Source organism: Scyliorhinus torazame, chromosome 7 (assembly GCF_047496885.1).
Source record: "Scyliorhinus torazame isolate Kashiwa2021f chromosome 7, sScyTor2.1, whole genome shotgun sequence".
Lineage (NCBI taxonomy): Eukaryota > Metazoa > Chordata > Chondrichthyes > Carcharhiniformes > Scyliorhinidae > Scyliorhinus > Scyliorhinus torazame.
In genome coordinates this window covers 273,802,358-273,816,790 of record NC_092713.1, presented here as the reverse complement: position 1 = coordinate 273,816,790, position 14,433 = coordinate 273,802,358, and the positions used below count along the sequence as shown (strand labels likewise).

General features: G+C 46.0%; 1 protein-coding gene across 1 annotated transcript in view; it reads left to right on the top strand.

Annotated features, from left to right (window-relative positions):
- Nucleotides 1-14,433, top strand: part of LOC140427046 (organic cation/carnitine transporter 2-like) — a 164,466-nt gene that overhangs the window by 78,257 nt on the left and 71,776 nt on the right. The window contains exon 5 of the mRNA XM_072512475.1: nucleotides 1,380-1,506. Coding sequence (XP_072368576.1) covers nucleotides 1,380-1,506 — 127 coding nt within the window. The remainder of the gene's footprint in view (nucleotides 1-1,379; nucleotides 1,507-14,433) is intronic.

The window sequence follows — 14,433 nt, the reverse complement described above, 5'->3', positions numbered from 1 at the left end:
TCTCCGTTTTGCCGGCAGCGCAACCACACCCACGGATTTCCCGACAGCGTGGGGGTGTCCACAATGGGAAGCCCCATTGGCCGGCTGGCAGGTTGGAGAATCGCGCTGCCGGCAGGGGCGCGCCACCCCAGAAAACTGGTATGGCGGGACGGAGAATCCCACCCCACTTTTTAAAAAAAAACACTCTTGTTGATAAAACCCCATTAGTTACATTTAAATTCCTGCAACAACTTATTCCCAGCCTCACATTTCAGACTTTCTAAACACTTAGAACTATTAATCAAACTATGAATTGACCGGTACTGCACTATGATAGGTTGTGAAATCGGTCATGCAGCATAAATCCTGTAATGATAACCCTCAGGTTAATGCCATCAAGCAGAGTGAAATAGAAAGCAGATTTTTTTTAACCTGCACATTTTTGTATTTAAAGCCTAGAAGATTTGAATTCCTTGACAGCTTGATAATTCCGATTAGCTTTCACAGTTCACTAGGCAGCCCCACCTACAGTTCCAACAAATTTATCCACTCTTTATATACATTCAGTGAACATTTAACAATCCAAAAGGGCATTTCATCTTTCCCAAAGGGCATGTGACCTTTCCCAAAGGTGTTCCTGGATCAATCCAAAGGGTACTCTATCTCTCCAAAGGACTCTATGAATTTTAAATCCTCTCCTAATATGTCTAATGTACACAAAACCATCCCCCAGTAAATGGTGGGTGCTGGGTTCAGGGTGGGGGACTTCCGGAATCAGGCCTTTTTTGCACCATTTTGAGTAAGCCGGAGACCCTCACCTAGGTTTAAAAATATTAAGCTTGTGTTTTATTATTGACCTTCATACAGAATAGATTGTAATTATATCTTAAAATGGTTTCAAAAGTTTCAGCTATAAGTTCTAGCTATATTTCATTCATCAAATACTCCAAGATCTGGCTCAATCACTTGTTTGTCCTGGTGCTACACAAAAGAAAACACAGCCTAATGGCATTAAACTTTGCCTTTGAAAAGGAACAAACGCTTGGCTTTTCTCTTAATCAGATGTGATTCACATTCCCCAGGAATTTGTTTTAAATCACTCGAATGGATTTTCATTATTACCACTTGGGCATTACATGCTGTCTTAACAAAAAGCAGAGGGATGATTACCTGTCGTAACAGAACACATTCATATTAAAGGAATAAAAGTCCAGTGTGTTGTGTTAGAGACAGGCAATCCTTAGCCTGGATTAGTGTTTCCATGTGATACTTAATAAAATTGGGTGACAAAGACAAAAGTAAAATCCCAGTTTCTTCTTGCTTTTTAGATCTCCCTCTTCTGTATGCCATATCAGGGTATGTATATAAATATTTATTTGAAATAACATACTCTATCATAGGTTTATTCCTGAATCTCCACGCTGGCTACTGATAAAGGGAAAGGTGCAGGAAGCTGAAGCAATACTCCGATACGCTGCAAAGAAAAATGGGGTCACTCCGCCAGCGGTGCTCTTCAATGAACTTGAGGTACTGGCACACATTTGTTTCTTGTGCGGTTGCTCAATTCTGCAATACAAGTCTGTTATTTCCAATTATCCTAATGCCTCTTATACTTTCAAGCTGTTTTGCACTTACAGGGGTCACAGGTTTTGTAGGTTTTTGTGTATGGTAGCCCAGATAAGTAAGTACTACCTTATCATTTAATCATTAAGGATCTGAAAGCTCAATTCCCTCTTCACCCAAAAGCAAATTTAGGGCATAGCAGTTAGGATTATAATTTTGGTTGATTTGTTTTGGCTTCCCTGGGGTATTAGGACAACATTACACCATCTGTAAAAATGCGAGATCAAATGTTCATTTGGCTCATTACCACAGCATTTCCAGAATTGACTCATTGAACCATTTTACAACCTTTTTCTTCTGGGGGCTGAATGTCTTGTTCCAATTGCCATTAATTCAACACTAGCTTGAGGCTGGAAGTTTAGTCTTACCTACTCACTGAATATAATTATTGTGCTAATTGGGTACCTTTTCTTAATTCAGGGATGAGGTCACATTTGCACTCTTCCATCAGTTCATAAAACATACATTGTATTGAGAGTGTGCCTAAGAAGAGTGGGGCCAGATCATTTTTTTAAATATTCGTTCATGAGATGTGGGCATTGCATACTGTGCCAGCATTTATTGCCTATCCCTAATTGCCCTTGAGGGGGCAGTTAAGAATTAACCACATTGCACACCCTTTCATCCTCGTCGTAACAATGGTCCATCTCGTTTTATTTTTATTCAACTTTTCAGTGGTGGTTTGACATAACTGAGTGCCATGCCTTTCAGAAGGCTGTTAAGAGTCAAGAGCATTGCCGTAGCCACATGTCAGCCAGACCTCTTAAAGAGGGCAGATTTCCTCCACAAAGGATATTACTGAACCAGGTTTTTTTTTACAAAAACCCATTATTAATTATTATGTTTTCTGACGTATCTTTGGATCATCAGCAATTTTGGCTACATAACACTCGGTACCTTTATCTAAGTCATTTGTGTAGGTTGTGAATAATTGAGGATCTAGCACCGACGATCATTGTAGTACTAGTTACAGTTTTTCAATCTGAAAATGACCCATTTATTCTGATTCTGTTTTCTGTTAGTTATCCAATCCTCTATCCATTCTGTTTGTAATATTATCATGGAATTTACAGTGCAGAAGGAGGCCATTCGGCCCATCGAGTCTGCACCGGTTCTTTGAAAGAGCACCCTACCCAAGCCCACACCTCCACCCTACCCCATAACCCAGTAACCCCACCCAACACTAAGGGCAATTTTGGACACTAAAGGCAATTTAGCATGACCAATTCACCTAACCTGCACACCTTTGGACTGTGGGAGGAACCCGGAGGAAACCCACGCACACACGGGGAGAACGTGCAGACTCCGCACAGACAGTGACCCAAGTCGGGAGTCGAACCTGGGACCCTGGAGCTGTGAAGCAATTGTGCTAACCACCATGCTACCGTGCTGCCCTTAATGTGGGGTTACTGGGTTACGGGAAGAGGGTGGAGGCATGGGCTTTAGTAGGTTGCTCTTTCCAAGGGCTGGTGCTGACTCGAGGGCCGAATGACCTCCTTCTGTACTGTAAATTCTATGATCTAGTTAAGAACTAGAAACGTTTTGTTTAAAGTAGACAAAGTTGGAATTCCCAGGTCTCACTAAGAGAATAAAGCCATTCGATTCCACAGTTTTAAACCAATAAAATAAAATTTACTGAAGTTAGAAAAGTAAACCAATTTACAACATTTATCTTATACTCTGAAATTCAGAATTAACATGAGATAAATATGAATTAACATGAGAATTGTGGTCGTACACATGAATCTATACAATACATAGCAGTTGTGACGAAGACAGTTCCTGTTGACTTCTCAGCAACCCACCAAAATGTCAATGCCCTCAGTAAGTTGCACAAGCTTGTGGAAACTCTGTCTCCATCCTAAGAAGTTGCAAGTTTCCACTTTCGAGGATCTAGCCACTGCATTCCTGCAGAAGCCACTCCAACTCAAGACTGTCAATGATGACACACCTGCTGGTTCAGTCTCTTAACGTGAGACTGTCTTCCACAGGATTCACAAAGCTGCACTCCAGCATCTAATTAATGGCACAATTTCTATTCTATTTTTAAAAAATACTTTTATTGAAAACATTTTCACTTATAACAATATAACAACCCCAGCGAAGCTGGAAAAGAGGAAGGAACTACAGGCGAGCTTTGACCGACTATCTACCAGGAAGGCGGTGCGCCAACTGAGACGAGCAAGGGATGCAGTTTACGAACATGGAGATAAGGCGTATGTTAGCAGGTCAGCTCCGGAGGGAGGCAGTGGTAAGGGAAATTGTTCAGGTGAGGGATAGGGCATGGAAGTTGGTGGTGGCTCCGGATCTGATTAACAAGGTTTTTGAGGAATTTTATGAGAGGTTGTACAGGTCAGAGCCACCTGGGGGAGACCGTGAGATGCAGGAATTTCTAGATGGGTTGGAGTACCCGAGGTTAGGGGAGGGGGACAGGGCTACATTAGAAGGAGCAATAGTGGAGCAGGAGATAAAGGATGCGATTGGGAGGATGCAGTCGGGGAAGGTGGCAGGACCGGATGGGTTTCCGGTGGAATATTATAAGAAATTCAAGGATAATTGGCACCCCTGATGGTGGGGATTTTGAAGAGGCGATAGGGAAGGGGGTGTTGCCACAAACTTTGGGCAGACATCAATTTCCCTGTTGCTAAAAAAATATAAGGATCCGACGGAGTGTGGGTCGTATAGGCACATATCACGTCTGAATGTGGACGCAAAAGTATTGGCGAAGGTACTGGCGCGAAGGCTGGAGGAGTGCCTCCCGAAGGTGATAGGTGAAGATCAGACAGGGTTCGTGAGGGGGAGGCAGCTCTTTTCAAACGTTAGAAAGGTAGTGAACTTCGTTATGGCACCGGCAGAGGGGAAGGAAACAGAGGTGGTTGTGGCACTGGACGCTGAGAAGGCGTTTGACCGGGTAGAATGGGGGTACTTGATGGCAGTTCTGGAGCGGTTTGGGATTGGACCAAGATTTGTGAAATGGGTAAAGCTACTATATAAGGAGCCGAGGGCGAGTGTCCGCACAAACAACATCAGCTCAAGATACTTTTCTCTCCACCATTGGGACTAGGCAGGGATGTCCTATATTCCCCCTGCTGTTTGCACTCGCGATTGAGCCGTTGGCCATCGCATTAAGAGGTTTGGTGGTATGGAAAGGAATAGTGCGGGGGGGGGGGAGGTCAAGCATAGGGTGTCCTTATATGCCGATGACTTGCTGTTATACGTGTCGGAACCGAGGGTGTCGATAGGGGGAATATTGGAGCCGCTTCCAGTGTTTGGGTCTTTCTCGGGGTACAAACTAAATCTAGACAAGAGTGAGTATTTTGTGGTGTCTCAGCCGGAGGTGGGGGAGGGGTGGGGAGCTGCCATTCCGTAGGGCAGGGACTCACTTTAGGTACCTGAGGGTGCAGGTTGCCCGGGAGTGGGGGGGGGGGGGGGGCTCCGCAGCTACAACATTTCTAGTTTGGTGGGGAGAGTAAAGGCTGATCTGGCAAGGTGGGATGGTCTCCCTCTGTCACTGGAGGGTCGGGTACAGGCGGTTAAAATGAACGTGTTGCCGCGATTTCTGTTTATTTTTCAATGCCTGCCGATTTTCCTGCCAAAGGCTTTTTTCAGAGAGGTTGAGGGAAGGATTACTTTGTTCACATGAGGAGGGAAGGTGGCCAGAGTTAGAAAGGTGCTGCTACAGAGGGGAAGGCAGGCAGGGGTTTTAGGTCTTCAGAACCTGATGTATTACTACTGGGCGGCGAATGTGGAGAAGGTGTGGAGCTGGGTCAGAGGGGTTGATTCCCAGTGGATCAGAATGGAGGAGAGTTTGTGCAGGGGGTCGGGATTGAAAGCACGAGCAACAGCGCCGCTCCCGATAGCCCAGGGGAAATACTCAGGGAGTTCGGTAATAATAGCTTCATTGAGAATTTGGAGGCAGTTTCGCTAACACTTCGGGTTGGGGGCAGGGTCAAGGGAAATGCCAATTCGGGGGAATCACAGATTTGAGCCAGGGAGGTGGGATGGAAATTTTCGGAAATGGGAGGAGAAGGGGATTAAGGCACTAAAATATTTGTTTCTTAGGGGTCGGTTTGCAGGATTGAAGGAGTTGGAAGCGAAGCATGGGCTGGAGCAGGGGGAAATGTTTAGATTCATACAGGTTTGAGATTTTGCCAGAAAGGAGATACAGAGCTTCCCGGTGGAGCCGGCCTCCACATTGCTGAAGGAGGTGCTGACGACAGGGGGACTGGAGAAGGGTTTAATGTCAGCGGTTTACGGAGCTATTTTGGAAGAGTAGAAGGCACCACTGGAAGGGATCAAAGCAATGTGGGAGGAAGAGTTGGGAGAGGATATGAAGGAGGGGTTCTGGTGTGAGGTGATCCGGAGAGTGAATGCCTCCACCTCGTGTGCAAGGTTGGGGCTGATACAGCGGAAGATGGTATACAGACTACACCTCACGAGGACGAGGATGAGCCGATTCTTTGAAGTAGAAGATGTGTGTGAACGTTGCGGGGTGTCACTTCTAATCACGTTCATATGATTTGGTCCTGTCCAAAGCTAGAGGATTACTGAAAGGAGGTTTTTAGGGTAATTTCAAAGTGGTGCATATGAAACTGGACCCGGCCCCCTGGGAGGCCATATTCGGGGTGTCAGGCCAGCCAGGGTTGGAAACGGGTGTGGAGACAGATGTTGTAGCCTTTGCCTCGTTGATCGCCCAAAGGCAGATCCTGATAGGTTGGGGAGCAACCTCTCCACCCTGTGCCCTGGCGTGGCGCGGGGATCTGTTGGAATTCTTGACTCTTGAGAAGGTTAAGTTTGAACTGAGGGGAAGGATGGAGGATTCTACAATTCATGGGCATTATTCATTATGCACTTTCAAGAACTGGATAACATCGAACATTAGTTGGGGCGTGTGGGTGGGAGGGTTGGGGGGAGGGAGGCTGTGTGTGTTAATGGCGACTATGGGTGATCCCGAATTCCTTTTTGTCATTTGTTTGTGTGAACATGTGGGTTAATGTTTGGGATTTGGTGCAAGGATGGGATTGTTGTTGTTGATATAGGGATTGACATATTTGTTACTGATTATTGTTTATTGTTGGTGGGTGTAAAATTGGGAGAAAATGTGAAAAAGGAGAATAAAAAATATTTTAAAAAACAACAATGTAGCGACATAATATAAAATGGATGTTGCAAATTACAATATAAAAGGAACACACTCAACAGTAAAGAACACATCCAAGCCTAACATCCCTCCAGCAATAAACTAAAAAACCTGTAACAACTGATGGTGACCAACTCTTTAAAAAAGGAAATGAATGGTTGGCATCTCAGGAAGAACCCCTCTATCGACCCCCTAATCGTGTATTTGACCTTCTGCAAATGCAAAAATTCCATGAGGTCTCCAAACCAGGCCGAGGTACTGGGTGGAGTAGAAGACCTCCACCCAAGCAGGACTCCCCTCCAAGCTATTAATGAGGCAAAGGCGAGGACATCTGCCTTTGCTCCCATCTGCAGCACCAGTGAGTCTGATACCCCGAAAATGGCCCCAAAGGACAAGGCTCCAGTTCGATGTTAAGGATTTGTGACATGGTGCTAAAGAAGGAGGCCCAAAAACCTAACTTGGGACACGGCCATAACATATAAGTATGATTGGCCAGTCCCCAAGAACACCGTTCACAACTGTCATCCACCCCCCCAAAAAAATCAATTTACCCTAGCTTTGGTTAGATGAGCCCTGTGCACCACCTTGAACAGGAGCAAACTAAGCCGAGCACAGGAGGACACGGAGGTTACCCTGCCAGGAGCCTCGGTCCACATCTCCTCATCCAAAATGGGACCCAATTCACCTTCCCATTTTGTCTTCACCTCGTCTAACGGGGTGGACTCCGCCGATAGTATCTAACCATAGATATCCAAAATACTCCCCCACTAGACCCGGCCAAAGATAAACTCTTCTGCAAGGAGGACGATGGTGTCAAGGGAAATGAAGGAAACGTCTTCTGCAAAAAGTCACAAATCTGGAAGTAATTAAACAAATTATTCCGAGGGAGTTTAAGCTTAACCGACAGCTCCTCAAAACTGGCAAACTTCCAAGAACAAGTCCCCAAACCTTTCTGGACCTTTCCCCTCCCATGACCTAAACGTCGAGTCTAAACTCGCCAGCACAAAGAAATGATTATTACAGATAGGGGTCAGCAACGACATGGAACTAGATTTAAAATGTTGTCTAAGTTGCTTCCAGATCCTCAGGGAAGACACCACTGCAGGATTCAAAGAGAATCTCTCAGGAGAGAACGGAATCGAGGCAGTTACTAATTCACCCAACCTAGTGCCCCGACAAGAACTTACCTCCCATCTGCCCCCCTATGGAATCCGGATCGATAAGCCACCTCACCACTTTCTCAATATTGGCGCCCAACAATAAAATAACAGATTGGGTAAAGCTAAGCCACCTGACTGTCTATCCCTGTGGAGAAACATCCTACGGAATCCTTGGGAACTTGCCCGCCCAAATAAAAGAGGACACCAATTTGTGCACTCTAACATTTAGGGAGAAAAGTGGGAAGACATTGAAAAAGACATCAAAACCTCGGCAGAACATTTATTTTAATAGTCTGAACCCTACCCACCAAGGACGGGGAGAGGTTATCCCACTATTGCAAGTCAGATTTAACCCCATTCACCAGGCTAGCATAATTCAATGTAAGTATCGAGGCCCAATCGTGGGCCTAGATAATGAAAGCTAGATCTGGCAGCCGAAAAAACCGCATCTCCAGATTGGCTCTCCTCAGGGAATGACCAGGAAGTATTCGCTCTAATCCAGATTCATCTTATACCCAGAAATGGACCCCAAACTCCGAAGTAGCCTCATTACCTCATCCATAGTGAAGACTGGGTCCGTAATATAAAGAAGCAGATCATCTGTCTGTCACTGTCTGTGCGGAGTCGGTCACTGTCTGTGCGGAGTTTGCATGTTCTCCCCGTGTCTGCGTGGGTTTCCTTCGGGTGCTCCGGTTTCCTCCCAGTCCAAAGATGTGCAGGTTAGGTGCATTGGCCATGCTAAATTGCCCTTAGTGTCCAAAAGATGGGATGGGGTTACGGGAATAGGGTGGAGGTGTGGGCTTGGGTAGGGTGCTCTTTCCAAGGGCAGGTGCAGACTCGATGGGCTGAATGGCCTCCTCCTGCACTGTAGATTTTATGAAATCTGCGTACAAGGACACCCTGGACAGGATTCTTCAAAAATGGGGCCATGTCTTTAAGCTGGCGAATCAGTCTGGACTTTCCTTAAGAAAGTCCTGAGTGATTCTCTTAACTGCAGGAGGCTAGCACGGCCCGAGAGTGCTTCTCGCCGCTCTGGCTGCAGATATGGGGCCCCGCACTTCCGGTCGGGAGTCCGCGCATGCGCACGGCGGCAGCCTGCAGCGGCCACCCAGTAGGACATGGACACGGACCACGGAGCGGCATCAGAAATGTAGGCATCCCCGAGATCACGCGTGCCCGTGGATCCGTGACGCCCGAATGCTAAGTCCGCAGCCACGGGCAGCACGGTGACGCAGTGGATTAGCACTGCAGCCTCACGGCGCCGAGGTCCCAGGTTCGATCCCGGCTCTGGGTCACTAACCATGTGGATTTGCACATTCTCCCCGTGTTTACGTGGGTTTCGCCCCCACAGCCCAAAGATGTGCAGGCTAGGTGTATTGGCCATGCTAAACTACCGCTTAATTGGAAAAAATAAATTGGGTACTCTAAATAAAATTTTTAAAGTCCGCAGCCGCCACCAGCCGTTCCCGATGTCCGATAGGTGGTTAGAACCATGGCGTCAGGAACTCGGCCAGTTTTCCTCGGAGAATCGCGTCAATGGTGCCCTACCATTGGCGCATAGTTCGCGCGCGAGAGACTCCCGAGCGATTCTCCGGGGACCCATAGAGCAGTGTCGGACCGGAATTTAGCGTAAACGCCCATTCTCCGCCCCGGCGCCGATCGCGATTTTGGCGCAGAGGCGCGGAGAATCCAGCCCCCTATGTTTCCTCCTTCCCCATCTTATCCCCCTTCCACCTCTCGGAAGATCTCAACTCCAATGGTCCATTGGAGTCCAATGGTTCAATCGCTAAAGCGAATGGAGGGGAGACAGCAGACTTGTACATCTGTTCAACAAAATATACCCCAAGCTCAAGGCATTAGTGTGGGCACTAGCCGTGGGGGCCCTATACAGTAACCAAACCCAAGAGATGAACTTTTGCCCCAAAGCAAATTTCACAAGAATCGCAAAAAGATATGCCCACGCCACCATATCAAATGCTTTTTCGGCATCCATAGATACAATCACCTTTGTCTCACGCACAGAAGAGAGGGAAAAAACAATATTTAACAACCAACATATATTGGCCGACAATTGCTGATCATTAACGAAGCCTGTCTGGTTTTCTGCAATCACTTCCAGGAGGCAAGGCTCCAATCGCATTGCGAATACTTTGGAAGCAATTTAGCATCTGCATTCAAAAACGATATGGGTCGATACGACCCCCATTCTGTAGGTTCTTCTGCAGGATCAGAAAAATAGAAGCCTGTGTAAGTGTAACAGGCAATGACGCACGTGACAAAGAATCATTGAACATGTCCAATATTAACCGGATCAACTGACCCGCAAACTACTTGTAGAACTCAATGGAGAATCCATCAGGGCCGGGAGCTTTACCCATCTGTATTAACCCAGTACCTTTCAGAATTTCCTCAGGATTCAATGGGGATTCCAACTGCTTCCCTCTTTCTCTCTCTGCACCAATGGGAAGGACATCCCATCTTAAAACTCTGCCATCTCCTTCCAGGGCTCCAATCCATAAAAATTCCTATAGAATTCCTCGAAAGCTGTGTCGACTTAAAATGGGATGGAAACAAAACTACCACCCGAGTCCCTAATCTGTATAATTTCCCGGGATGCCGCCTCAGCTAATGATCTAAAAGGTGGGTGGCCTTTTCCCCTTGTTCATAAAATACCCTCTTTGAACTGCACAGTTGACTCAGCACCTCACCATTTTTAAAAAATATATATTTTTATTCTCCTTTTTCACATTTTCTCCCACATTTACACCCATCAACAATAAACAATAATCAGCAAGATATGTCAATCCCCATAATAACAACGATCCCATCCGCCCACCAACCCCCAAACCTCAGCCCACATGTTTACATAAACAAATGACAAAAAGGAACCCGGGATTACCCATAGTCACCATTAATCTACACAGCCCCCCTCCCCCCCACCCCACCCAACCCCCCAACTAATGTTCGATGTTATCCAGTTCTTGAAAGTGCATAATAAATAGTGCCCATGACTTGTAGAGCCCTGACTCAGCACCTTACCTGGTGATAATAATTCAAATTGTGTCTGCAGCTTTTTCTTGCTCTGAAGCAACTCCACGGTAGGGGCAAGCGGGTACTGATGGTTTACCTCAAGGATGGAGTCCACCAGCTTCTGCCGCTCCAATCTCGCAGTCCTTTCCATATGGGTTTTATAGGAGATTACCTCCCACCTAATAAACACCTTAAGGACTTCCCATAGAGTTGAGGATGAGATAAACTCCTCTTGTTAAACTTGACATATTCCTCAATGACGAAGGATATATGTTTGCAAAATCCTTTACCTTCTAACAATGCCGTATCCAACCTCCATAGTAGACATTGAGAGGGACATGACTCCAGGACAAAGTGTGGAGCATGGTCCGAAATCACAACAGATGAATACCCCGCCCTCTTCACCCAGGATAGTAGAGACCTATCCACCAGAAATAAGTCAATCGGTGAAAATACCTGATGGGCTTGAGGAAAAAAATGAAAACTACTTATCATTCAGATGCAAAAAATGCCACTGCATAACTGGCATGGAGCCAGCAACCTAGATCGATCCAACTTCGGATCGAGAACATAGTATTAGTCCCCACCCCCAAGATTACTTGATGGGAAACCAAGTCAGGAATGGATGCCAACAACTCCTAATAAACCCAATATCATCCCAGTTTGGCGCATCGACATTAACCGGGGCCACCAAAGCGCCTGCTGAAGACCCACTGACCACAACATTTCTCCCACCAGTATCCACCATGATCTTGACAGCCGAAAATGGAACTCGTTTATTAAATGGAACTCATTTATTAACCAATATCGCCACCCCCAAGGGCCCGACTGTCAAAACCCGAATGAAATACCTGGCTCACCCACCCCTTCCGCAATCTTGTCTGGTCCCTCAGCTGCAAATGGGTCTCCTGCAAAAACACTACAGCAGCAGTCAAATTTTTCAGGTGAGTGAATACCCTCGACCTTTTTGCTGGGCCACCCAATCCCTTCACATTCCAGGTGACCATCTGAATTGGGGGCCTCTCACACCCCTTGACCCTGAGCGGTCAGTCATTCTCACCAAGAGGGGTTGTCCAAGAACTACTTTGAGTGTACAGGCCCAACCAAGATGGTCGCCAAACCCACCAGCAAGACAAAACAAAGGGCAATCTGTAGTCACCGTTACCAATCTCCCACCTCCCTGCCCTCAAATAATACCGCACCCAAATATACATTACAATAACCACAAAATGAATGAACCCTCCCCAACCCCCCAACTAACTCTAACCCCAAACAAAAGGAAAACACTCAACTCATTATCCAAAACCAAACTAGTATAATGAACTACAGCTGTCCCCACCACTTTGCTCCTGTTAGCTAGCAATGCGGGCATAAGACCAAAAGGCATAGAAGCAGAATTAGCCCACTCGGCCCATCGAGTCTGCTCCGCCATTCAATCATGGCTGATATTTTCCTCATCCCCATTCTCCTGTCTTCTCCCCATAACCCCTGATCCCCTTATTAATCAAGAATCTATCTATCTCTGTCTTCAAGACACTCAGTGATTTGGCCTCCACAGTCTTCTGCGGCAAAGTGTTCCACAGATTCACCACTGTTTGGCTGAAGAATTTCCTCCTCATCTCTGTTTTGATGGATCGTCCCTTTAGTCTGAGATTGTGTCCTCTGGTTCTAGTTTTTCCCACAAGTGAAAACATCCTCTCCACGTCCACTCTATCCAGACCTCGCAGTGTCCTGCGTAAATGGTAAAAAAAAAAGGGTTAAAAATAATTGTGCGCAGACCCTGAATGCAAAGTAGAACAAAACCCCTTCAAACATCATTTTCCAACCGGGAGCTATATATTACCCATAACAGTCATAATACAAAGAACAACATCCCACGTAACATTACACCACCCGTTGTAACATTTTCAGAGACTGAAAAGGTGTGAAAAAAGCAGGATAGTTGTGATGGGTGACATTTAACCTCCCCCATATTGACTGGGAATCCCTTACAGCCAGGGACTTGGATGGAGAGCAATTTGTTAGATGCGTCCGGGCAGGCTTTTTGACACAGTATGTTGACAATCTAACCAGAGATGGGGCAATACTTGGTATTGGGGAATGAGCCAGGCCAGGTGATTGATGTTTCAGTGGGGAAGCATTTTGGGCTTAGCAACCATAACTCTATCAGATATTGGGTAGTCATGGATAAGGACAAGAATGGCTCGCGGGTGAGGATGTTTAATTGGGCAAGGACCAATTACATCCAAATTAGATAGGAACTGGGAAATGAGAATTGGGAGCAGCTATTTGAGATCAAATCCACGTTTGACATGCGAGAGGCTTTTAAAGGCCAGTTTATGGAAGTGCAGAACAGGCATGTCACTGCAACATTGAAGGATAGAAATGGCAGGATTCAGGAACTATGGATGACGAGGGAAATTGTAAGCTTCGTCAAAAGGAAAAAGTAAGTATACGATGGGTCTCGGCATCGAAAAACTGACAAAGCCCTTGAGGAGTACAGTGAAAGTAGGAAGGAACTAATATGTGGAATTCGGAGGGCTAAAAGGGGCCATGAAATGTCTTTTGCAAACATGGTCAAGGAGAATCCCAAGGCATATATTAAGAGCAAGAGGGTAGCAAAAGAAAGATTCGGCCCACTCACGGACAATGGAGGAAGGTTATACGTGATGTGGGTGAAATCCTTAATGAGTATTTTGTAACGGTATTCACCAGGGAGAAGAACATGACGGATGTTGAGATCAGGGATAGGTGTATGAACGATCTTGAGACCATCAATATCAAAGGAGGAACTGTTGAGTATCCTAAATTGTATTAAGGTAGACAAGAATCCGGGGCCGGATGGAATCTATCCCAGGTTACTGTGGGAGGCAAGGGGAGAAATAGCTGGGGCCTTAACAGATATCCTTACATCCTCTTTGACCACAGGCGAGGTTCCAGAGGACTGGAGAATAGCCAATGTTGTTTTGTTAAAGAAAGGAAGCAGGGATAATCCAGCAAATTATAGGCTGATGAGCCTGACATCAGTGGTGGGGAAGCTTTTGGAAAATATACTGAGGGACAGGATATATGCACATTTGGAGGAAAATGGACTAGTTAGTGACAGGCAGCATTGTTTCATACGGAGAAGGTCATGTCTCATCCACTGGATTGAGTTTTGTGAAGAGGCGACAAAGAAGATTGATGAGGGAAGGGCTGAGGATGTATTTTATATGGACTTCAGTAAGGCGTTTGACAAGGTCCCACATGGCAGACTGGTACAAGAACTATAATCACATGGGATCCAGGGTGGGCTGGCTAGATGGATACAGAGCTGGCTTGGTTATAGAAGACAGAGAGTAGTGGTGGAAGGTTGTTTTTCAGAATGGAGATCTGTAGCTAGTGGTGTTCCGCAGGGATAAGTGCTGGGATCTGTTGTTTGTAGTATATATAAATTATCTGGAGCAAAATGTGGGTGGTCTGATTAGAAAGTTTGCGGATGACACGAAGATTGGCGGAGTT